Source organism: Amblyomma americanum, chromosome 6 (assembly GCF_052857255.1).
Source record: "Amblyomma americanum isolate KBUSLIRL-KWMA chromosome 6, ASM5285725v1, whole genome shotgun sequence".
Classification (NCBI taxonomy): domain Eukaryota; kingdom Metazoa; phylum Arthropoda; class Arachnida; order Ixodida; family Ixodidae; genus Amblyomma; species Amblyomma americanum.
This window is the reverse complement of record NC_135502.1, coordinates 111,439,583-111,464,939: the sequence shown is the minus strand read 5'-3', so window position 1 is coordinate 111,464,939 and position 25,357 is coordinate 111,439,583. Positions and strand designations below refer to the sequence as shown.

Genomic DNA, 25,357 nt, shown 5'->3' with positions numbered 1-25,357 from the left:
CATGATCCATCCAGGTTTCCTTTTACATGTTTAAGGGTTCAACGATATTGTTTCGTCTCTACTGCTCAATGTCATACGAAGAAAAAGCGCTGTACGAATAGCTCATACAGTTGAAGTTGGTCAGGTCATGGCAGTCAGATTCATGGTATACTCATCAAAGAGCATGTGCTTTTCATTGTTTATTCACTTTTTATTCATACTGCTAGTTACAGAGACGTTACAGGGTTGGTTGAAAGTGCGAACTCAATAAATACTGCAGGAAGTGCTCATAACCACAACCATAAACAGTAGAAAAACTAGAAAAGCTCAAATGCCGAACTTGTTGGAACTGAGTCACATTGTGAAATCTTGTTAGCAAGAGCACAGAGTCCAGAGCAAATACAGGGAACACCAAATGCAAAGCAACAGCGGGAAATCTGATGGAAACGGTGCGATAACAGCATCGGGAGACACGCTTTCTAAATTAGAGTGAAATAACAAAACAGTGAACCTTGAAAATGGTACCAAATGAATTATCCTGCCAATCCCCGCCCGTCTCGTACTTTTTGGGTGCATGCAGAATTACAACTTTTAATAAAACAATGAAAACAGTATCAACCACCACTTTTCAATTAGAACAACACCAACAACAGGACAAGGGCAAACACACTTTAGGATCAATTTACGAACAAGAAAAACAGTATTAAGCCGCCTATAGTCTGCGGAAACAAAGGCGCCTTCACTGTGCTCATGACGATGCATAGGCATGAGCGCACTGAATTCAAACGCATCACAAGAAAGTATTCAAGCAGTCAGGATTGACTGAGAACTAATACTAAAGAAGAATTTGCGCCAGTTTTTAATTTTACTCTTCTTCATGTTCCACGTTGGCTCAACACAGGTAACTGCGTCTCAGGCAATGGGATTTTCTTTTTCTGTTCAGGTCTTTCTGTACGTAAATTTTTCTGTGCAGTCCGTACAGCCTTTCTGTATATGAATATATGAAGGGTCACGCCATTTTTTTTCTGTTCTAATAAAAATCTACAGCTTAACATGTTCATTGAAAGGAAACCATTTTCCACCCTCGTGCGTATCTGTGCTCTGTCGAGTCTTCTCGACGCTGCTGGGTCTAGTCCTGCATCCTGGGAGTTCTCTCAAAACTATTCCTCGCTAACTACTGCTTAGGATGACTGCCTTGGCTTTTCCTTTCCTTGTTTGCTTTACACTACTTTCACGCCGGCTCTACGGCTGCCACACTTCCTCCCTTCCTCGCTTTTACATGACTCCACCTGCACTGAGTCTTTCACTCACATCGCTGTACTGTGGTTGGTCATCCCCAGCGGAGCCGTGGCAATCGCGCACGTGTCCTCTCATATGGGCCATGTCCCAGCACCCTCTCCTGCAGTGCGGGCAGTGCAGCTGGTACTGGCGGCCGTGCACCACCCTCTCATGTCTCTGAACATAAGCCCGTTCAGTGAACCTATTGGCGCAGTGTGAGCAGGCGTGGGGCCTCTCCCCCATGTGCTTAGTAAGGTGTCTGTTGAGGTGGCCCTTCCTGGAGAACCCCTTTCCGCAGAGGGGACACAGGTGGGATGTAGCCCGCCGTCCACACAGTGCTGCACCGTGCGGTGCAGAGACGCCTGGCTGAAGCGCTGTCCACGCTGAGGGCACTCGTGCGGCCGCTCCCCAGAGTGGACCAGAGCGGATGAGGTTGAGATGTGCTTGCCGTGTGAAGCCCTTGTCGCACACCTGGCACACGAAGGGACGCTCGCCCGTGTGGGTCTTCTGGTGTCCGACGACATTAGCTCTGCGTGGAAGCGAACGAAACGAGGAGGGAAGAGCATGTCAGCCTCATTATTTGACGGCGCAGAGTTGATAAACTAAGAAGCCCAATGCATGCATATGCTACCACACGTGGCCGCGGATCCACCCCTCAGTGTCACTAATTCGTCCGGGAGGAGAGCCGAAAGAAAAGGCGTATTTTTTTCAATTATGCAACGACATCCTGTTGAAACACTTTTCTCTTGTAACAGTGAGCTATTGCCCCCACCCCTTCCTGCCCTTTTTGAATATGAATATTGGAACGGCATTGTTTGTGCCGCAGGTGTCTCTACATATTAACAAAAAAAAACCAGAACAAGGGGAGGAGTGAAATCTTGACTAACTCTTCATTGCTTGAATAGGGGCAGTAGGTGCAGCGGTGCCTTCCCTGTGGCCTCTGCGGGTGCTTGCGCTGCCTGTGCTTCTCCAAGCCGTCTGGCGCGGAAAACACCTTGCCGCATGTGTAGCAGAAGACCAGTTTTGGTTTTGCCTCCCGATTCCCACTTTCTGAGGGTATAAAAATAGACAATTTGTGGAGAGCTCGGGAATGAATTAGCAGAAGTTTCAGCATAAATTATAAGTCATCACAAATTCACATCTATACAGACGTGTTCAGAAGAGTTACTACCGCGTTGTTTTCAACACCTTGTGCAGTTGCTTGTGCAAAGTACCACAGGCGCAGCTCTGTACTGGCAAGGACAACTGCATGAATGCTGGCCGTTCTTATAAGCTATACTACCATGTCTGGTGCTTACTTCAAGGTTCGAGTTTTCCGAAGGTGACAAAAGAGTGGGAAAAAATAAATGTTTTTGTCAGTGTTGGCGCAAAGAGGGAGGCGAGCGTGGACGGCCACCATCCCGAGGACCTGGCAGACCTAACCAGATCCTTTCACAGCGCTTCCCTGAGATCCTGATGAGGAGAGGGCTTTCCAATACTGAGGGCCTTGTTAAGTGCTCTCGCTGGCAGGAGAGCATTTGAAGCTCTCGAAAGATCAGTTTGTTATTTTGCTCCTCTTGCTTATTTTGTCTTCATGAGGAGTACTGGCACAAAACCATCATGTCTACTTTAAATCTGATTCTCCCTCCTATCTCCCATTATTTCTCCTTTGGGCTGCCCGACGACGAATATTCTGGCGCCATTCGTGGTCCATATATACAGGACGTCTCACCTAAACTGTCAGCAATGTTTTCAAACCGGCTTTTTGAATTAGAAAAGCGTCTTTTTGGCATGCCATTGTCAGCGGTGTAGCGCATGAGGATACATCTAAAGGCCAACCGACATGGAGCGAACTATGGCAGGGTGAAGTTTGCGCGGCCAGCATTAGCGCGACGCAAAGCCGGCGTGCCATCTCCGTGCTGCACCACGTGCGGCGAAAAATAGGCGGACGCCGTTTAGAAAGGAAAGCTCAAGAGATGCCATGGAGTAAGGAAAGCTCAGGATAGGCCCTCGGTATCCTAGCTGCATGCCAAAAAGAGTGCCGAAAATCAGGCACTTTCGCAAGGACTACTGGGAGTCACTCATAAAATCAGCCTGCTGCAAGAGCTGGAAATCACAATAAGTGACGTATCAGCAGTTATACTGTCCTTTTTTTTTTCAATCTTCGCGTGACCTAAACACAGGCATCGTTCGGCTGATGAAACCAGAACAGCATCAAGAAAAACATCAGTTACAAACTATGTAGCACTCTTAGGCGGATAACACGGCGTGATTACGTATATCAACCTCTGACGCATGATTTGAAAGAAGAAAGCACACAAGCAAAAATTTGGTGTCTGTACTCCTTTAAGATGTGATAACTACAAAGCTGGTAAATAAACAGATTAGTTAAATGTTTATCTATTACTGTTAGGCTCCTGACTAATTGAGAGCCGTGTAGCCCAACATAAGTAATATCCATATTAGTCTAGATTTTTGAAAATGGCTGATCTCGATCATCAGCCTCTCTTTCAAATCAGCTCACCCAACCCATTTGCAGTTGTTCATTGTTGGCGTGAAACGACGAGACCCTCACCTTCCCCGGGCGGCCCCGAACCTCGTGGCTTGCCGAGCAGCCATAGATCTCGAGCGAACGCTGTGCTGTAACACACGAGCTCCTTGCCAGCGCCCACGGCCTTGGGTGTCCGGCATGTATATGTTGCTGTAACGCCTGAAGGCCACCGGGTTCTGCGCCTGCGGACTGGCCGCGCAGTTCACGTATCGCATCCAGATGGATCTGTCCAGCGGACGACCGCCTACCAGGAACACCTCCCCATCCTTGCGAACCTGCGGACAAGCCGGGAAGAACATCGCTTTGGCGTTCTGTCCTCACCTTTAGCTTAGGGGCGCCATGAAACTATCTGACATATTTGTGAAGCTTTCTTTCTATCGTCTCCCCTGGCCATCGCAAGCCTGCTAGAAGCTACTATGAAGTAAAGGGGTGGTATATTTACTACATTTCGTTTACAAAATTTCTTCTAGTCCTTTGTAATTGGTAATGACTTCCCAGCGACCTATGCCTCTGTTGATGACCCCAATGAGAGAACCAAAAGAAATCAGAACGAAACAAAGATCGCGAAATGTGGTTCGAGTCTTTGTAACCTTCAGTCAATAACATTACCTGCTTTGCAAGTTAAAGTTCGTGTGAGGATTGTCGGTGCATAGCTACAAAGCGAATGGGTTTCATTCCTCAAGGGCTGTGCTCCAGAGCACCACATTCAGTTCCTCGAGTGCAAAGAAACCGACCAGTCTTGCGAACATTTCATTTCTATGACGTACGCAATAAGAGTCATTTTGCGCCAACAAATGCTATGAAGAATGCTGAAAGAGTGAAAAATCGAAGGAATTTTGCAAAAGAATGCTGTAAGTATGGTTTTGGCCAATCTTAGCCTAACGCTATAATGTAGAAGGCAGCAACAATGTTCACAGTGATGACTTGCGAAGCTGAATTCAACCAAAGTGCGCTGCACACAACACCATTAAAAACTGCCGTGCTTTTTAAAAAAAGTAAGGCAGATATTTCGCTAACACAAGGACTGTGGACGTACTTCCCTCCGTAAATGAAAGATCATGCGGAGAGAGATTCGTATCGAGCATTTCAAATGTACATCAGGCAATATGTAGGTTCATTCTGAAAGGTACAAGGCGTGAAAAGTTCCTTTGCATCGTATCTGACGGCAGTAGGCCAATGAGTGAATATATATATATATATATATATATATATATATATATATATATATATATATATATATATATATATATATATATATATATATTGTAACTATCTAACAGCTGTTGCTAAGTACAAAGACAAGTTCTGTAACCACTGCCTCAATGGTTCTTAAGAGGTCCTGTGTCCGACGCACCTGCCAGGTGTAGCCGTTGTCCTCTACGTTGTCCTCCACCTTGAAACCCTCGTATGGACCAAAGTAGACCCTCCTGGGATGTGTTTTCAGGGCGAGCACTCCGTACTGGGCCCCTTTAATAGTAGAGCGGCAGATGGACATGCCCTCGGGGAGGGTTTTGTTGGCAAGAAGCGGGTCCCCGGCCTCCACCTGCAAACAGCGCTTCAGTTTGAGGCTCCCTGCAATGCCAGTGGCTAATGTTTTTTATAGCACGGGAAATGCACAGATTACACTTTTCATATTCTCTGGACCTGAAGTTCTTGACTCTACAATTGTTTTCATTTGCGTTCGCTTGACTGCGGTAGTCTTTGAAACGAGCTGAAATCATAAAAAGGCATGCACGTGTTGTATGCTGGTGAGGTCAAAAAGGAAAGGCGCAGTTAACAGTGTCGCTCAAGGCGGGAACCCGAACCACGCTGTCAAGGCAAGAATGCAACAGGCGGTGAAAGGAGGGAGAGGGAATTGTCATAGTCAAGAGCTCCACTAAGATGAACGCATGGTCTTTAAGCACCACTGTCTCCGCTGGGCAAGTTCGCTGTAGAAGTTTTCATCGGCGCGAACGCAGTTTGAAAACAGTGTTGTATGATCACCATCCAAAGTACAAGTGCTTGACCCTCACCTCTGCGTCCTTGACGTGGGTCAATGGTCCGTGTTCGGGGCAGTCGCCAGGGTGTAGTCCATTCCGCAGTCATCGCAAACTACAGAGTATCCAGGCCGTGGTTTCAGAAAAGGGTGTGAGGATGCTGACATTTTGTATGCAATGCTCGCCGACTGAAGGGCCCTCAAACTGCGCCTGAAATATGCGCGTCTGGGTGTTCAAGGCTCATTATGCCACGATAAAATGAAACCTTAACAGGACGCCTTCTGTGCGCTAGACATTAGCATTGTAAGACGTTGTCTAACTGGCCGCTCCCTAGTGTGGAGCATGTAAGTAGCCAAGAGCACCTGACGTTGTAGACAAAGCACACTGCATTTCTAATGTTCATTACTTACTATATAGCTCTGCTTAAAGGCTCATTTACAACGAAGCACGCATTTCCCATCATCGTTCTGCAAGCCAGGAACCGGTTTTTGAAGACAACTCACACAGGTATTCCTCGTTTGAGTTTTCCTCGCATTCCATGTACTTGATCGCTTTTCGCTGCCGTCTCAGGTAGCGGGACCCACTGGAAGACGTCTCGGGTGAGGCTGCATTTCATCACAAGGTAGTTGTTGTAAGCGTGGCTTGTTGCATAGAATCAAATACAGCGGTTCTGACAGAACCTTACAATTCCGTGCCAAAGAAAAAAAAACAATTAAGCTGTAGCCTAATCAAGTGTCTTCTACAACATGCTATTACAGAAAACAAAACAGCAATCGTATCATCGTAAAACCTCAAACCGTTCATAATCCCTAGTTATTAATATCTGAGAACTTACAGCCATGCAATTGCCCAAAGCTCTGCTGATTCCCAGCTGGGTAGCAAGACATCTTTATTATTTTTGCTTTATTAGCATATGTCTGCTAACGGACTGTTTCAGGGAAAGTCTCTGCAGAACATTGGTTGAAAACAGTAATATAGCTTCTGTCGGAAGCAAGAAGTTGGTGCTTTGTAGCACTCTCATGTAAAGCCCCCTCCCAAGGGCCCTTTAGGTATCTGTAATAAATAAATGATTGAACATCAAATCATGCCTTTCAGCTGGAAATGTCCAATTCCAGCTAGAACTACATGTTTGTAGCTATATTATTTAACCGGAAATCGTGTCCAGCTAGAACATTTCTTGCTTTCAGCTGGAAAATTTCCACTTCCAATCCAGTACCTCCAGTTTGAGCCTCGTCCACATACGGCGAGAAAGTGTCACACCAGCGACAAATTCAGCTCAAGAAGTTCTTTTACAGAGTGAATACCCCTGAGGAAAGTTTGCTTAGTCTTCAGTTTCATCTCGCAATGCCTTACTGTGCCATTATAGGCTCACCTTTAGGTAATAGCCAAAGAGCACAGGCATACATGGACATGCACCTCAACACTTAATGCTTTTATTTTTCCATTCACACCTTTAGTTCCAAAAGATCCCGCCATAATTTGTCGTGTATGCTCCCGATTGGTTTAGACCTCGCTTTTAATGTACTGCCGCCCAGCTCTTTATGGCGATGGGTCCGTCACGTGCTTTCTGGTCTCACTAAATACCCCTCTCTTGATATCGCTTTTACGGATATTTGAGGTGCACAGGGAATAACTAAATAAGCGGGCTTCCCCCGGGAACCCGCCCACTCACGAGGGCTGGCCGGATGACCACTGGCGGCTGTCTTCGGCGTCCTCCGCGAAGCTGACTTCCTTGACGGCACGCTTGGGGTAGCGTCTGTCGTCAGCTCCGACTGCACCGGCAACTGAATCAAAGAAGGTGGGAAACGTTAGGTCCCAAACGACATGCAAGTATATGTGTTCGTTGCAAAGGCCGGGAATGGACCATGCTTAATTTTTTTGTTTGTGAAAAGAAAGTTACTCCAAAAGCATTCCTTACCATTCCTTCAGTTAAGCGTCGAGAATTAAAAGCTGCACATGTAAGCTGGCGTAATCATTCATTCACCATAATACCTATGTTTTTAATGACCACACTGTGCCAACCAAAGGCGTTCAACCCAAACGATGAAATGATAATGCAAACCAAAACAGGATAGTGCAATTCAAATTGAGGCAGAGGTAGGCAAATTAGCCTTGTGGGTCCACTTACCTTCATAGCGAGCTAATGAAAAGACAGTTATTAAACCTTAGCTTATGACCCAGCTAATCTATAGAATTTCCTAGTGAACTGACATCCGCCGCGGCTGAGGGTGTGTTCCTCAAAAGATTTTCTACTTCGAGCACACGTTTAGGAAGTTTTGAAAGTGGTCGCTAGAACACCGGTGATCACAGCAAATAAACAGATGAAATGGTCATATAATTTCTCTAGTAATCCTACCTTGCAAGGGTGAGGAGATTGGTAACTTACGTGTCTTTAAACTGTAATTATCTTTCGAAAGTCCTCTCTTCTCTTTCGGCACGATGTCCTTTGACGGCAGGAGGCCACGGCTGACGGCGCCAAGCACCAGGCTTCTTTATCTGGCTTGAGCTCGCGTTCTTTGTCTGAGGAGACTGATAATGACATGCACAAATAACTCGCGATAAACAACAAGAAATACTTATCCCGCGGTCCAATGTGTGAAGCGGGAGACAATGATGAGGCTTAAAAGGTAAACAACCACTTTGTGTAAATTGTAGGAATAGTGTATCCGGGGCACTCGTCCACGAGGGTAGGTTGAGCTTGGAAAGCATCACAATGTGCGGTTTGCGGCCGAAGGCCTTGCACAATTTTAAAAAATAGCCTTTTCGAGTTACTTAGAAGGATTTGGTGTTAGGCCAGTTGGCAGGACATCGTGAAGAGCAAAACCGCAAGACAGGACAGTACTGAGGCCCGCCCTTTGTTGTCGCCTGTCTCAGTCCAGTCCTCTTTTGCGGTTTTGCTCCTCACAAGGTTTTCGGGTTAGAACAGCGCTCTTTTTCGGAATAGCATGGCCAGCAGTGAAGTGTATCAGAATATAGCTAAGGTGTGATAACTAGCAGCTAGTTGGTTAACTAATATTGAATAGTTAAATGTTTAACCATTAATATTGCGCTGCTTAATTATTGAGAGGCGTGTAGCCCACCGTAAGTAATAGCCATACCGGTTTGCATAATTTCGAAAGCACGATTACCTTTGGCGCTGTGGCCCAACAAACTTTGGCTATTTCGGCGGGCTACGTGCACTGAAAAGGTTGCTTTGCCTGCAAGTTTCTCGAAAGCGCATGTGTATTGGCATGATAACGGCCAAATTTGTTGGGATTTGCCTGCAAGGTTTTGAAAGCATATCTATTGGCGTGATATCGGTGAAATTTTTTCGGCGACCGCCGAGGGCCACCGCATTTTCGAAATTCTAAACACTAATTTTACAATGTCACTTTTTTATTATTTACCGAAAATCACTGTGAACCTTCTTTAAAGTTTCATTTTCTGTTTCGAAGTAAGTCTGTGATTTTCATACTTTTCTTCATCATTATTTACTGAAAGCTTGCAAAAGGTCTGTGAAATTCACTTTCTGTTTTCAGCGATTCTGTTATTTTACAGTGTTTCTTTTCTATCATGTACAGAAAATCAGTGAATAAAAAGAGAGTTCAGTTCTCTGTTTTTGGCTTGCTGTTAATTTACACACATCTTTCTTTTTTGTTTGCAGAATATATGTTTCAAAGTAATGGAAAGTTCTGTTGCCTGGTTGTTCTTTTATTTCAATAATTTTTTCCCCACAAAATGCGGCTTTTCTGCAAGCATTTAAAGAAGTGCACATTAAATTACAAATGCGCTCTTTACGTCGCTTACACAATTGAAAGCGTGAGGTTCGATAGTTCACTGCTCGAGGGAACTTGCCTGCAGCCAATTTAACAATGTCTAAATATGAAAGGTTTGCACAACACACTGATTTTCATTGGTGTAGCATTGCCTGCGAACCGAAAACAAAATAGCTTGTATGAAGGAGCACTTCATTAAAATGAAAGTGAAAACATGGGGCCTTGAGTTTTAAGCAGTCTCCCTGTGTTTCATCGTTACGACACACGTGGCGTGTCTTACTGTATACGACAGTACGCCGTTCGAAGGTTGCAACATGAAATCTTTATTGCTTCCGGCTCGGGGCGTATATATACGAAACAGAGAGGGGGGGAAAGGGGAAAGGGAGAACAAGGGAAGGATATCAAACTATAAACGCACGTGCCGTCAGCGCTTGCAAGGCAGTCTGATTGCGGCTGACGTCACTTTACAACATCTCTTCTTCCTTAATAGTGAAGTCGCTGTACTGGTTTCCTTTGACGTGTAGAGCGCCGCAAGGCTTGGGGTGACCTGACGGGTTCAGCGTTGCTCCCTACGAGTTCCGGCTGAAGTTCATGCTCAGGTTCTGTTATGCCCCCTTGTTCGGCTGGCGTTCTCGGCAACAGTGGGTAGTCGCTAGGAGTACCCGTTCTAGAGTCTCGTTTTGCCGCTTCTTGGTCTTTACCAAACGGTGGCGTCGCATCTTCCCGGTCCCGCACCTGGTCAACATGTCGTCTTACTGATCCGGCTGGTGTTCGAATGCTCACCATCCGAGAGCCTGTTGTAGACTCTACAATTCCTGGAGTCCATTTCTCACCCCTTCCGAAGTTGCGGGCGTACACGGTAGCTTCAGGCAATGGCAGTGGCCACTCGTTTGCTTCGTTCGCTGGCCCTGCGTGTACAGGAGGGAAACATGCATCTAAACGGGATCGAATTTTATATCCGAAGAGCAGCTCTGACGGCGATTTTCCAGAGTGGTTAGGTGTCCTTCTGTAATTGAAAAGGAGCTTGTTTATATTATCTTCCAGCCGCCCCTCACCAATCTTCTTGAGGCCGTCCTTAATTGTCCTGACAGCCCTTTCTGCTAGGCCGTTCGATTGAGGGTGATATACAGCGGTGCGGAGATGCGTTATGTTGTTCCTCTTGACAAAAGTAGCGAACTCGTCAGCGGTAAACTGCGTTCCATTATCGGATACGATGGTTCGTGGCACGCCAAATCTGCAGAAGATACCGCGCAGGCAGTTGATTGTGCATGAAGCGTTTGCTTGTCGGAGTGGCACAGCTTCAATCCACTTACTGTATGCGTCCACGACCACGAATACCATGTTCCCTGCAATAGGTCCCGCAAAATCGATATGTACCCTTGCCCATTTTTCAACAGTAGCGGGCCAGCCTTTTGGCGTTGCTGTAGCTGGCATGGGCAGGTTTTGGACACAACTCTGACATGACGCTGTCACTGCCTCTATTTCGCGATCTAACCCTGGCCACCAGAACGACGATCTAGCAACCGCCTTCATAGCGGACGATCCCTGGTGCGTCTCATGCAAAAGGTATAAGATGCGACGTCGCGCCTCCATCGGAACGACTACTCGCCGGCCCCAGTATAACAACCCGTGGGCCAAAGAAAGCTCCAATTTCTTGTCAAAAAAAAGGTGCGACACTCGTGTTCAAGCCTTTCGCGCAGGGCGGCCAACCGTTCTTGGTGAATCGCATAACTTGACTCTGAGCAGGGTCGCCCGCACTCAACTGCCTTAGCTCCTCAACTGACACAGTTCCCTTATCGAACACACTCAAGGCCAGCAGATAGTCTGGTGGGTCCGCTTCTGGTGGCTTCGGCTCAGACGTCCGTTGTGGCAGTCTACTAAGGGCGTCAGCGTTGAGGAGTTGTTTACCAGGAGAGTATTGAAGCTGATAGCGGAATCCGCCCAAGTAAAGCGCCCAGCGCTGTATTCTGGCGGCTGCCAATGCTGGAGTTGGTCGATCCGCCTTCAGCAGACCCAGGAGCGGCTGGTGGTCGGTGACCAATACAAATTCTCGGCCTACGAGATAATCACGGAATTTGGACACTCCAAACACAAGAGCAAGGGCTTCCCTCTCAAGCTGGGAATAATTTTTCTCAGCCCTTGTTAGCGTCCTAGAACGGAACCCGACAGGTTTGTTTACCTTTCCGAATGTATGGAAAAGCACGGCACCTATTCCGTCCTGTGAAGCGTCACACTCTAGCTTGAGGGGTCTCTCGGGATCATAGTGAGCCAGCACAGCCGCTTCCCGAAGGCGTTTTTTTGCTGCACGAAAAGCTGCTTCTTGCGCATGTCCCCAGAACCAACGTGTGCTGTTCTCCAATAACTTGTACAGCGGTGCAAGTACGGAAGACATGTTGGGCACGAACTTCGAATAAAATGTAATCATGCCCAGAAACGACCTCAACTGCTGAACATTTTGAGGGTTGGGGGCTTGCGCCATTGCTTCAACATGCTTCTCTATCGGATGCAGACCTTCACGATCAATTTTATGACCCAGATACGTCACTGCCTCTTGGCGAAAGCTGCATTTCTCAAGTCTGAACTTCCCTCCATGCTCACGAAAACGCTGCAGTACTTGTCGTAATCTGTCGGTGCTACCAAGTTTTTCTGATACCAAAACGTCGTCAAGGTAAGCCTGAACACCTGTCAGGCCCTGCAGAACTGTTTCTATTTTCCGCTGGAAGATGGCAGGCGCGGAAGCTATGCCGAACGCCAGTCGGTTGTAGCAAAACAACCCACGGTGGGTATTGATTACGCACATCTTCCTTGAGTCCTCATCGAGGGGGACTTGGTTATACGCGTCTTTTAAATCCAGCGTGCTTAAGCAGTCCCCACCGTTCAGGCATGCGAAGATGTCATCAATAGCTGGCAACGGGTACTGCTCCAGTTCACAGACGAGATTCAGGGTCACCTTAAAATCAACGCAGATTCTAACCTCGCCGTTCTTCTTCATTACAGGCACAATGGGAGTAGCCCATTCGGCGTGCGTTACAGGTGACAGTACTCCAAGCGTTACGAGCCTATCAATCTCTTTCGAAACTTTGTCGCGTAAAGCAAATGGAAGGGAACGGGCCTTACAAAATTTCGGCATGGCGCCTTCCTTGAGCTTCAGATGAACAGGGTGTCCGTCAATTAGGCCCAGCTCGGGGCTGAAGACGTCTTTGAACTCTGACAGGACGGCATGCGTGGCGTAGGTATGGCTGCTTCCCGGACCAGAGTTTTGTTGCACTGATACGTTCAACACCGAGGTTCCTGCGTCATTGAACTTGGAAATCAACTCCCGTCCACAAAGGCTCGGACCTGAACAGTTCAGGACCATCAAGGAACTCTTGACCTCCTTGTCGTTGTAGGACACTGACATACTCAGTTTCCCTACTACTGCAAGTTGTCCAAGATAACAGGACAGTTTAATGAATGCGGGTCCTAATTGCGGCCAATGTTCACGGTTTTTCTCAAAAATCTCTTTGGACACAACACAGACGGGTGAACCGGTGTCCACAATCATAGGTACGTCAATGCCACACCATGTGAAAGTACGAAGAATAGGTGGTGGTAGCCGACCATTGAAGGGTGCGGTTAGTGTCCAAATGTGCGCATCGTCTCCATTTTCCTCAGTAACATCCGCTGTTACTGCAAACGCTTCTCCTTGCCTGCATTGTGAACGTGCCTTTGGGCGTCCTTTCCGCACGTCGCTTTGGCACATCTTCGCCAGATGGCCGTATACACCACAGCGGTAACACCTCGCTTTCGCCCAGCCGCAGGCGTTTCTGTTGTGTTTCTTACTTCCGCAACGCCCACATACTGACACCAGTTCATCAGCTTGTCGTGCATTGACCTTGAGTACGGGTTCAATGTCAGAGGACATCTTCTTTGTATCGTTTTCCGCTGCTTCTGCTCATATGGCAATTGTTTCAGCCTCCTTCAATAATAATATTTGGTTTTTGGGGGATAGGAAATGGCGCAGTATCTGTCTCATATATCGTTGGACACCTGAACCGCGCCGTAAGGGAAGGGATAAAGGAGGGAGTGAAAGAAGAAAGGAAGAAGAGGTGCCGTAGTGGAGGGCTCCGGAGTAATTTCGACCACCTGGGGATCTTTAACGTGCACTGACATCGCACAGCACACGGGCGCCTTAGCGTTTTTCCTCCATAAAAACGCTGCCGCCGCGGTCGGGTTCGAACCCGGGAACTCCGGATCAGCAGTCGAGCGCCCTAACCACTGAGCCACCGCGGCGGGGCAGCCTCCTTCAACGTCAAATCTGTTTTCGATAATAGCTGCTTCTGAATAGCGCTTGACCTCACGCCACAGACGATTCTGTCGCGAAGCATCCGGTCTAGCATGTCACCGAAATTAAAGCCATCCGCCATCCGGCGAACTTCAACGATGAACTCACCAACCAACTGGCAGCGATTGAAGAACCGATAGCTCTCCGTTATTTCATGACGCTTGGGGTCGAAGTAGGCATCCAAAACTTTGACTGCTTCCTCGTACGTCAGCGAGTTTGGCTTCCTCGGTGCAACCTGTCCTGAGAGCGCTTGCACGGTGCGCGTACTCAATGCTGCTACCAGCAACATCCTCTTCTTTCCCGAGTCGCTGACGCCAGTTGCCTCAAAATAAGCTTCTACCTTCGTGATGTAGGCCTTCCAGTTGTCGGACTGGTCATCGTATTCCGGTAGTTGATGATGAGCCATGGTCGGTATTTCCGCGGCCGCTGTTTCCTGCTTAACTGCCTGGCTTACATCATTTTTCACCTCAAGGGTTCTTTCTGGCCTCGTCGCCACTGTTACATCGTTACGACACACGTGGCGTGTCTTACTGTATACGACAGTACGCCGTTCGAAGGTTGCAACATGAAATCTTTATTGCTTCCGGCTCGGAGCGTATATATACGAAACAGAGAGGGGGAAAGGGGAAAGGGAGAACAAGGGAAGGATATCAAACTATAAACGCGCGTGCCGTCAGCGCTTGCAAGGCAGTCTGATTGCGGCTGACGTCACTTTACAACACCCTGCTACAAAACTATTTGTGAGTACCACATTTATCAATGCCAATAATAAAAGGCTTATTACTCCCGAAAAGAAACGTGCAGTCCTAGAAAGAGCAACACAAGCCAAAAATATAAAAGTCGTAGTCTTTGAGTGCTGTTATGACTGCAGCAACTCTCGGTGCCAGGCAGTGTTGCTTTCTGCCTGTCTTCTCAACCTTCGTTCCTGTTGCAAGATTAATAGCTGCAATAGCCCTGAAACATAGAGCCACCAGCTGCGACTAACGACCAGGCACAAAAACTAAATATTTAATTTTTACAGTTGAAAGACAAAAATATATATGTTGTACACTTGCACAACTACTCCGACAAGGGCAAAAGGAACTATGATGTGTTAAAAAAAATCAGGTCCCATGAATGATCCGCTACGTTCTGAGTAGTATAAGTTAAGCAAAAAAAAACACTAATCTTACCCGTTTCCATCCAGAAATAAAACTCTAGCTTTGCGAAGTGTCACATTCCTGCTCAAACCTTCTTGGCAAGCTCCTCATCATGATAAAGCAGCAAGATTCGTTTTATCGAAAACTGTACATCAGCTGGAGTCGCAGGTACTGCTAGGAGGAAAGAGCATATGGTGCTTCTACATTCTCACTGTTTATGAGGCGCATGTGTTGGCGGAGTTTCCGGTCATACAGGTACCATTGGAAACAGAAGTCTCTAGGACGCTAGTAAAGCCAATTATGCGCCATGTTTCTGAGTGATCACATCATTTTATCGTCACATCTTAAAGAACTTGAGATAGACTTTCATCTCCACAAGTGAGGTTTAGATCCAGTGGGTAGTAATAAAGCTGTCGGCTTCGTTCGTAGCTCATGTGTCATATAAGCTCATAGCCTCGACAGCACATGTGGCCATATGAATAAGAAGAATTTAATGATAAAACAAGGTGAAACATGTTTTATCAAAACGTTATGGTCTTTTCTGCCTTACCCCTTGCTACTATAGATTCCCAAGGCAGAACATACCCCTCTCCAATCAAAAAACAAAAGCCTGAATGCCATACCCCGATTCCATTACCTTAAGTGTGTGTGTGTGAAATGTGGCGGACAAAGAGCGGTACAGATACATTTTTTTCCTACACAGTGATATTATATACAAAGGGTGATTTTTGTCACTTTTTCAGATTTTTATTTCAAGTACTTAGTTACGTCGGTGTGGTCTTCTGAGCTGGATTGTACAGCAAGGCAGACAATACGTATACCTCAAATGCATCAGTATAGTTAAATGATTAACTTTGATAGACTTTTCTGTCTTTGATCTTAGAGGCAAGGTTGTATTGCAAAGTAATAGCCGTCAACTTCGAATGCCAGCTGTTTTCTAAATATTGTTAATGGACAGTATCGTTCAAAATATCGGCTCAAAAATATGCACCTGAAAGTTCGTAGAGTCGGCTTTCTAGCATTACATATTCATAAAATATCGCTTCTCGCACTTCTAATGCATGCATCAAATACAGGCGCAGTTAGTGCATTGGATGACGTATAAGTTAACTAGATTTCAGCGGCAATGCCATGCACAGCGATGGCATTGTTTAGTTAGGTAATGTGGGTAAGTCAACTGAAAAAGTTTCGATACTACGTACTACATTGCCAAAAAAAAAATTAAAAACAACGCTAGCTCTCTATGTTGACGAATAAATTTTGCAATATAACCTTGCCACTTTAAGCAGAAATAACGAATTTATTAGCTAATTTATGCTGATTAATCGTCTAATTACTGACCGATATGAGAGACACACCCTGCCTAAAATGAGAGGCACACCCTGCTAAGCCTCAACGACTGTTTCACATTTGGGTTGCACCGTGTAGCAGCGTGGCTGCTCCTTAAAGATTTCGCTCCTTTGGTGAGCCTCGTTGGTGAGCCTTTGGTGAGCCTCTAAAGCCTCGTTCAAAGTATGCCCTCCATGCTACTTGCTACGCGCTCTTCAATAAGTAGGCTATATACGCAGTTAAATTACACGGTCTATTTGCTGCTTTCGAGATGCTACAGATGCGCACCTACCAACATAGTACACATGATCGACGTCTGCACGCCTGGTTGCGCGGCAAGCACCGCTGACTCGTATCAGGTTGCATGCAAGCGTCGGCGACAGGCGACGCGACGGACTATGTCAGCAGAAATGCGCATTCGCTCGAAGCCTAAACTTAGCCATTAGTAAGCAGTCAAGTAACCTGCGCCCTCAATCTGCTTGTAAGTGCAGCATGCTGTCAAGCATCTACGCCGCGTGCAAATCAGCGCCAGCCTTCGAAGAGAACGGACACGTGCAGGTGATCGACGGCCCGTGGTCAACATAACATGCATCTCACCGCCCAGAACTGTCGGTAATACGTGATATAGTCCAATATGGTTGTTCTCATTACCCGGCAAACAGAGCAAACAGGATATTCGGCATTACAATTTTTAGATTATATTTCACAGCCATAGCAAAAGCCGTGTGGAACCTTTTTGACGCTTAAGCCGATACAGCGGTGGCGACCAGGCCACCGAGCCTACTGAGGCGAAGACATGCTCCACCGCGCGAAACGAACGATCCGCCTCCGGGTCGACGTTGCTTGTCGACAGCTAGGCAAGGACCCAGACCGCAGCCTTTTCTTCTCGAGAAAAAGCTGCGGTCTGCGCCAGCCGAACAGCCTCCGCTCAGCCGTAGCCCCACATGAGCAAGATGCGATGCCGCTGCATTCGGAACGACACGCTGACGCAGGTGCCGGAAACCTGCGATACTGGTTTCAGCTCGAGCGACCGGCCGGTGCGCCGGCTGCATGACGACTGCCCGCGCGGCGGCCAATCCCGCGAGCCGCAGCCCAAGCGAGAACCTGGCCCCTGGCAAATCTCAACTTCAACGCGCACACCACGCTAAAACACAGTGGGAATATTTCAGATAGCCCTTAGAGACAGTCATGAAAGCGAGGAAAATTAAGGCTTCTTGGTTGCTGTAGCGAGGCCGCCGCACGAGAAGCTAGCACGATGGAACCACACGACGCTTGCCGCAACGGCGGCGTCCGCGGCGGGAAGGCATTCGCGCGTCAGCGCTCGTCCTGTTAGTTTCAACTGCGTGTCAGAGCTGCACCTTCCACCATGAGCAGTTTACGGAGCATAGACAGCTTGAAACCACAAGGTGGAGGAGGAAAGTTACACACGGCTCGAGCTTTCCCGCCATTTTGTGAGATGCGCCCATGCCTTAACATTTCGCTACAGCAATCCACCTCCATCGCACGTATCATCTACAATACAGTTTAGAGACCACCTCAGGTGACAAAAAGCAAAACATACTATCTGTATCAAGCGGCAGAGATTGTTTTTTTTTCACTCACCTGTCCAAAAAAAAAAACGAATCAATCGACGCAGCAAGAAATCCACCGCTCTTCATTCGGGAGCCATCTTGCGAAGTGCCGCTAGTAGTTGTGCGGAAAAGTTAGCGCTGCGCTTTAGTTTACTACATTCCGGGGTTTAAAAAATAAACGAAAGTTTTTAAGGTTTTCAGGAAAATTTTTCGTTGCTTCTTTCTTACTGGAAACGCACGTGACTAGGCCACGGCGGTCAAAAACCATAGAGTTCCTTAGTATTAACTGCAGGGAAAGCTGGCGGCACTGCAGCTGAACCTCTATGGGCGCGCAAAGCATCATGGGACGATGAGCTACTTCGTGCGGGACAGTAGGTTTGTTTTTTACAGGAACGCGGAGTGGCCTTACAGAGATATTCCATTCCGTATCCACGGCGCAGACGATTTCGGCGTAAAAGTAGTGCGCAAAAGCCACAGTAGCGAAAACGCAAAAGCACATGACGCCAATAAAAGGTTCTTGTTTTCCAAAATGCTGTGGAAAGAAGTTTTAAAATGTTGAAGCGACAACATTTTTTTCAAAAGCATATCTCTTTCTAAAAGTGCGCCTGTTAAGTACGAAATATTGGCTTTTGTGGTCTGCAACGCTTGGCCAATAGGAGAGCAAGCCATCACTTATTTTGAGCAAACTTTGCATTTACATGCTTTTCTGCTCGTTTGTTGCAATTTATAAATAGAATATTGAATGATAGGACATTCTTGATTATCGAACAATGTTTGTTTTTTCATTATTTTTTGGCCAAAAGCTGTAGTTCTGCAGTCGGTAGCTCTCCGCCCCATGATGCTTAGAGCGTCAATGGTGGTACAGGTGGTCTCGATGAGGCTCCTGCAACACGCAATATCTCAGCGCCAAATTCCACAGCACCAGTGGATGTGATCTACGCGCAGCTTCGGGCGATTCGTCGGCGCGCAGAAAGAAAATACCGGAGGACAAAGGATGTCTCGGATCTCCGGGCCTCTCGACGTGCCCAGAAGCAAATACAGCGCTATTTGGAGAACCTAGGCAAACAACGGTGGCGGTCATTTTGCAGCAGATTGGATCCCCGCAAACCACTCTCCACAATCTGGCACGTTGTTCGAGCACTGCCGACATTTCCCCAGCAGAAACACCCTTTCCGTGCATTGGCACTTCATGATAGACGGCAAGAACTAGAGGTGGCGGAGGATTTCTGCTCGAGAATTGCCGGAAGCGCTTCTTTACCTCGGCAGCATCGATGTGCTCCCCCCACGATGGACGATCGACTGGACATCCCCTTCACAATTCAAGAACTGAAAGCAGCTCTTTCTGCTTGCACGCATCCTTCATCCCCAGGACCTGATGGAATAACATACAATGCGCTTCGTCATCTAGGCCCACAGGTAATGGAAGCCCTCTTAACATTGTTCAACCACTCTTGGGCCTCTGCCACTGTACCACAGCAGTGGAAAAGAAGCCGCATTGTGGTCTTGCTCAAACCAGGGAAATCGCCACTCACATTAACATCCTACAGACCAGTAGCTCTGGCAAGTTGTATTGGTAAGACGATGGAGCGTATGGTGCTAACCCGTCTAGAATGGTTCCTTGAAAAACATGGGCTATACCCTTCCACAATGACGGGTTTCCGCAAAGGCCGGTCTGCCATCGACAGTGTAATTGATCTCATGTCAACGGTAGAACATGAAAAACGCCGTCACAGGTTGACTGCTGCTCTTTTCCTCGACATAAAGGGCGCATTCGATAATGTTCAGCATGATGCAGTACTAAATGCACTCGAAGAATGTGGTATAGGTGGACGTCTACACAATTGGATTGCAAGCTATTTGACAAACCGGACAGTCTACATGGAGACTCTTGAAGGTGACACAGCAGATCATCATGTTGCTTGTGGTGTTCCTCAGGGAGGAGTGCTCAGTCCAACGTTGTTCAATCTCGTGCTCATTGGCCTTTTCAAACAACTACCGAAGACTGTTTCAATATCCGCCTACGCAGACGATATTTGCATCTGGACATCAAGTGTCACGCGTCCCCAAGTGCAAGCAAGATTGCAGCGTTCGGTGTCCATTACGTCTGCGTACTTGCGCCGTCAGGGGCTTGAACTTTCGCCAACTAAAAGCGTAACATTGGCTTTCACACGCAAGATAATGGCGTGGTATCCGGTCACAATCGACGGGCAAATTGTTCCATACGTAACACATCACAAATTCTTAGGTGTTACGATAGACCGTGACCTGTCCTGGACGAAGCACATTTCTGTGCTCAAGAAAAAGCTCGACAGCTTTGCAAACATTGTGCGGTGTATGGCAGGAAAATGTTGGGGTCCCTCTGAGCGATCTTTACTACACGTGTACCAGGCGCTGGTAGTCGGCCTTCTCAGATACAGTGCACCCGTTCTCTCGGGGGTCAGACTATCAGGCCTGCGTGTGCTTGAAAGCGCGCAGGCTCGTGCTTTAAGAGTATGCTTGGGTTTGCCATGTAAAACTTCTACATAGGGCACATTTTATGAGGCCCGCGCCTGCCCAGCACGAATTTATTTTCAACAGGAGCCACTTCGTGTGCATTTGCGGCATCTGACCAGGCATCGTCATCACCCCCTGACTAACATTAGTGCGGTGCGTCCAGATGCAGCCTTTTCCAGAGCCCTTTGGATGCAGCGCAATGCGCTGCCTTCGAACTACGCGCCACACCAGATTGCGGAGGTGCCACTTTGGGCAGTACCAAAACCATCTATACGGACAACTATCCCAGGGATAACAAAGAAAACGCACATTCCAACAGTCGGACTGAAACAGCTGGCGCTGTCATACATTACATCTATGTATACTAACACCCAGCATGTTTTCGTGGACGGATCCGTTACGACCACTTCTTCAGCTGCAGCGGTGATAGTGCCAGGAAATGCCTCATGTCACCGTTTCAGGCTCATGCACAAAACGTCCTCTACGGCAACCGAATTGGCAGCCATACGAGAAGCCGTCCTTTATATTGGTCACCAGCCAGCGCAGCAATGGACTATATTCTGCGACTCGAGATCGGCATTACAGGTCGTACAAACTTATCTAAAACCAAGAGCATGCGAGCAGCTGGTTCAACAGATTGTGCTTTTGTTAGCCGAGGCTTTCCACCGCGGCCATGTCATAAAGTTTCAATGGATACCGAGCCATTGCGGCATAGCGGGAAACGAGCGTGCTGACGCCGAGGCTCGGATGGCACATAGTGATGGTGCTTTCATTGAGATAGCCTTTTCAAGATCAGACATTGGAGCCTTGTTGGCGCATTTATTGCAGGCGGCAATGCAGTCGCACTGGCATGATCCGAGTCATCAACAGGACCGCGTGTGTAAGCTTGACGCTGGCTCACGATTACATTTCCCATCTGTGGTGGTGCGACGTCATGGGACTTTACTCCACCGGCTACGGCTTGGCGTTGCCTCCACCAAACACTATCTTCACAAGATCGGCATCGAAAGTAACCCAAATTGCGCACAGTGCAACACACCAGAGACTATTGGACACCTTCTTTGCGCGTGCCCGAAGTATACTTCTGAAAGAACAACATTGGAGGCGACCGTGAAAAACCTGGACTCTCGCCCTCTCTCTGAGGAAACTCTTCTGGGCGCAAGGACGAGACGTTCTGATTGGTGGCGTGTGACAAAAGCCCTGCTCAACTTTTTGTGTGAAACAGGCCTGGATACTCGTTTGTGACCGCCTGTGCACAACCTACATGGTTAATGACATGTGTCGGTGTTGTGTTGCAGACACCAGTTTTGAGTTTTATGTGTGTCCAGTAACCGCGATGCGAGCGCCAGCCAGTGTTGTGTGTGTGTGTGTGTGTGTGCGTGTGCATAGACATCATCCGTGAAACTCATTGTATTATGCCATCATCAGCCTTCATTCACACTTTCCTTTTCCTCCTCTTCCCTTTCCCCTGTGTGGAGTAGCAGGCCAGGGCCCTGTTACCACCGGCCGACCTCTCCGCCTTTCTTTCATTAAAATTCCCTTTCTTCTCTTCTTCGATGAGGCTCCATGCAAACTCCCATAGGCGGGGCGCCAGCATTCCCTCTAGTTAATAATAAGAAACTATGTCAGAAACATAATATGCCTGTGTTATTGCTTGATCACGTTTCTGTTATTTCCAGTAACAAATTTTTTTCCGAGGGGCAACAAAAAAATTCCGCAAAAACGCCTGTAATTTCACACACTTTTTTACAGTGTAGAAGAGAGACGGACAATACGAACGCTAAATCTAAAGTTCACCAACCAGCCTGCAGCTTTCCGCTTTAAAAACTCTTAGGTGAAACATCCTGTATATGGGGGGTACCTAATTTGACCACGTCTGAACGTAATGTTCTCGTTCAAATAGATTCACTGCACTGTAAAATAACACGGTCAGTTCCCACCAGATTAAAGAATGAGACGGATCCCAGTGACCACTCCTGGTCGAAGCATCCAACAACGCATGAGTAATGTGTAGCTATCTGCGCATGCGCGTTGACGGCTGGTGGCAGCGCTGCACACTGCTAAAACACTGAGTTCACACAATGGTTCTGTTCCCTGTCCCGTTTCCGTCAAGGCCCAATTTGGCATCATTGATGACAGTTTTCCTCTGTATTTTTTCCTCGAATATGAGCTGCCAGGAGGGTAAAAGCAAGCACCAAAACGATCGGAAAGGTGCGCAGATATTTAGCGAGCCCCTAGTAGCAAAGTTGACAGCCATTCAGAGCGGTATCAATAATAATAAAAAATTGGTTTTTTGGGGGAAAGGAAATGGCGCAGTATCTGTCTCATATATCGTTGGACACCTGAACCGCGCCGTAAGGGAAGGGACAAAGGAGGGAGTGAAAGAAGAACGGAAGAAAGAGGTGCCGTAGTGTAGGGCTCCGGAATAATTTCGACCACCTGGGGATCTTTAACGTGCACTGACATCGCACAGCACACGGGCGCCTTAGCGTTTTTCCTCCATAAACACGCAGCCGCCAAGTTTCACATTTATTTAAAATGCAGCAGCAGCAGCTTTTTTGTAGGCTGCGTTAGCTGTTCGGAATCCAAAGGCGCATGATGAGGTTGCCTTTTCAGTGACGGACCAAATCTTATGTTTAGAGCACAAATAATTACTGTGGTGCAGTGTGTATACAGTCCTGCATAGCAGCCGTACAGTACAGCACATTATTACAGTATACCTGTGCATTCAACACACACCGGTCACACTGGTCTCAAGGTTTCAGATGTTCTTACTGCTCCTTAAAGAGTCCATCTAATGTTGGAGGTGCATAAAATAAACTATTGGCCCAAAACTATTGGCGCAGTATGATCGGTCTTGCTCTATATGGTGGTAAGGCGAGCAAAAAATTGGCAAATTGATCAGTAATTGACGATTTAAATTAACAGAGAAAGTGAGGCTAAACTCGATAGGGGTGACGTACGTGCTGTGCTCAGACGTCGTCCCCTTGCTGGCAGGCGGCCTACTGTTGCCTGCAGTGACTACACTACATCTGGTGAAGTCTGAGTGCAATTTAAACATTACTATTCGAAGGAACTTCAGGCGCTTCGAACAGATTTTTTTTCATGCAGTTAGGGACAATGTACTGTGCTAAGGCAAGGCTGTACTGTGCCAGTACTGTGCGGTTTAACATATTTTAACGTGCCTTAATTTGCTTAACATTACTTCCCGCCAGAGGAGTATTCAAGGCTAAACTCACTTCATCTTCTAAAGACAAAAACAGAGGGATGAGGCCCAATATAGGTTACAAACAGAGCGCAGAATAACGGACCGCTTGCGCAAAACTAAACCCGTACCTGCGTGTCCTTGATTTTCTTGCCATAGTTTCGGACCTGCGTTGCAGAAACGAATCAGTGGAGTGGGTAAGTCTCTTTAAAAACAGGGATGCATATATTTTCTTCTTGTTGTTCTTGAAGAATGGGGACTGCGGGAGGAATTTCAGGCGCGTGTTCAAGTTCAAATATTGCGATAATGTTTCAGTAGGTACGCAATAAAGCCATAAAAAGAAAGTGTAACAAGCTCTAAAAAGTATGCGTGTGAAAAACCTAAAACCAACAACAACGCGATCGTCAAACATGCTCGAAGAAAAGTTTGTGAGATTTGATTGCTGTTTAATAATGTTGCTCTCGCCAGACATTTAGGTGAGCAAAGAATGCTGCATTATGAACTTCTCAAAAAGTATGGAGATCCGTAGCACGCCTCTCGTTTAATATTTTACCACAGAGGTGAAGATGAGTTGTAAATTTTTTTCTGTCATATACACGTGACAATTCCCGGACACCCGAGACAATGATGAAGTATGATTGTTTTCTGCAGATCGGTTCAATACCGCCAGCGGATTTGCTTTGAGAATATTGAATCTTACCACGAAACGCTCAGTATTTTTTTCCCTTGAAATACACGATACAACGTAAGCCTTCAAAATGTTGAACGTTAGCATCAGTGCTGTGTTTGACATATAAGCTCGAGTGCCACCGCAAGCGAAAAGAAATCCTTATTACCATCATACGTGTAGGCATACGGAACATTATGGCCACTCATACAACGCTTGTCGGAGTATTGGATGTAGCCATGCGCCTGCAGGAGTGCCTCGCCCAACATCAGGCACCTTATTCTGCGTAATAAAATGAAGTTAGGTGAAAAAGCAACTGGAGAAATGAGACACTGTAGCTGAAGGTCCTAACAGCTTTCTTCCGCAGGCTACAGTTGCACCGCACCGTCCTATACCGCTTATCTGCATTGTTCATCAGGTAAGATATCAAAATGTTGAAGAAACTTACGTCTTTTGAGGAAACGAGAATGATGCAGCATTTCTAGGTGTTCCTGGGAAAAGGAAGATCTTCGTTTGCAGCGAGAGCTTCAAAACAAAGTTCCTATTTTGGTTACAGAGAGAGAGAGGGAATAAATATTTAATTGTAAAAAAAAGATCAGTGCGTATTGTGCGTGGGGTCCTCAGTTCAAGACTCCAGTGGTTTCCGCCGACGCTTTGGTGATGACGGCTAGCGCCTCCTGGTCTTCCAGGGTGCCTCTGGCCAGCGTCACCTCCCACTGCTCCAGAGCCGCGTTGTGCGGCTTTAAGTGGTTCGGTTCGGCTTCTCTGAGCATTGTTAAGAACGGCGACAGCACTTCTATTAATTAGCAACGGTGACAGCAAGTCTCGCCTGTTGGCATCCGTTTCTACTGGGTGGCTTCGAGCAACTCGGTGGCGATAGCTCCCAGGCTGGCCGTCAAGCACCACACGGGACCCAGGTGTCAGCTGGTTCTAATTTCCGAGCTTTGCCCGATCGGAGTGTGAGACCCGAAAGAGCGGATGGCTGATGTTTTGAGCTGTTACAGACGGAGAACGCCAACATGCCAAGAATGTTCGACTGGGAGTCGTAAATCGACATATCCCCCCCCCACCTCCCAAACCTGTTGTTTACGGGAATGAAATGGCCATCCGC

At 47.2% G+C, this 25,357-nt stretch overlaps 1 protein-coding gene across 1 annotated transcript; it reads right to left on the bottom strand.

Moving 5' to 3' along the window:
• Window positions 1-1,254: 1,254 nt before the first annotated feature.
• LOC144095450 (uncharacterized) lies at window positions 1,255-14,393 on the bottom strand. Its single transcript, XM_077629187.1, has 9 exons — window positions 13,951-14,393; window positions 12,636-13,301; window positions 11,427-11,549; window positions 10,181-10,426; window positions 7,436-7,547; window positions 5,142-5,214; window positions 3,909-4,062; window positions 2,145-2,307; window positions 1,255-1,786 (listed from the first exon to the last, which is right to left on the bottom strand). Exons 1-9 carry the CDS (start codon window positions 14,246-14,248, stop codon window positions 1,255-1,257), a joined length of 2,367 nt encoding a protein of 788 aa, XP_077485313.1. The 5' UTR covers window positions 14,249-14,393.
• Between the last annotated feature and the right edge of the window lie 10,964 nt (window positions 14,394-25,357).

Excerpts from the sequence above, each read along its gene's own strand:
- LOC144095450 (XM_077629187.1), bottom strand. The coding sequence starts at position 14,248 with ATGGCTCATCATCAACTACCGGAATACGATGACCAGTCCGACAACTGG. Across the intron at positions 13,302-13,950 it reads CAATCGCTGCCAGTTGGTTG|CGAGGTGTTACCGCTGTGGT; the intron begins GTGAGTTCATCG and ends GCTGGGCGAAAG. Across the intron at positions 1,787-2,144 it reads CCCTATTCAAGCAATGAAGA|AGCTAATGTCGTCGGACACC; the intron begins GTTAGTCAAGAT and ends GCTTCCACGCAG.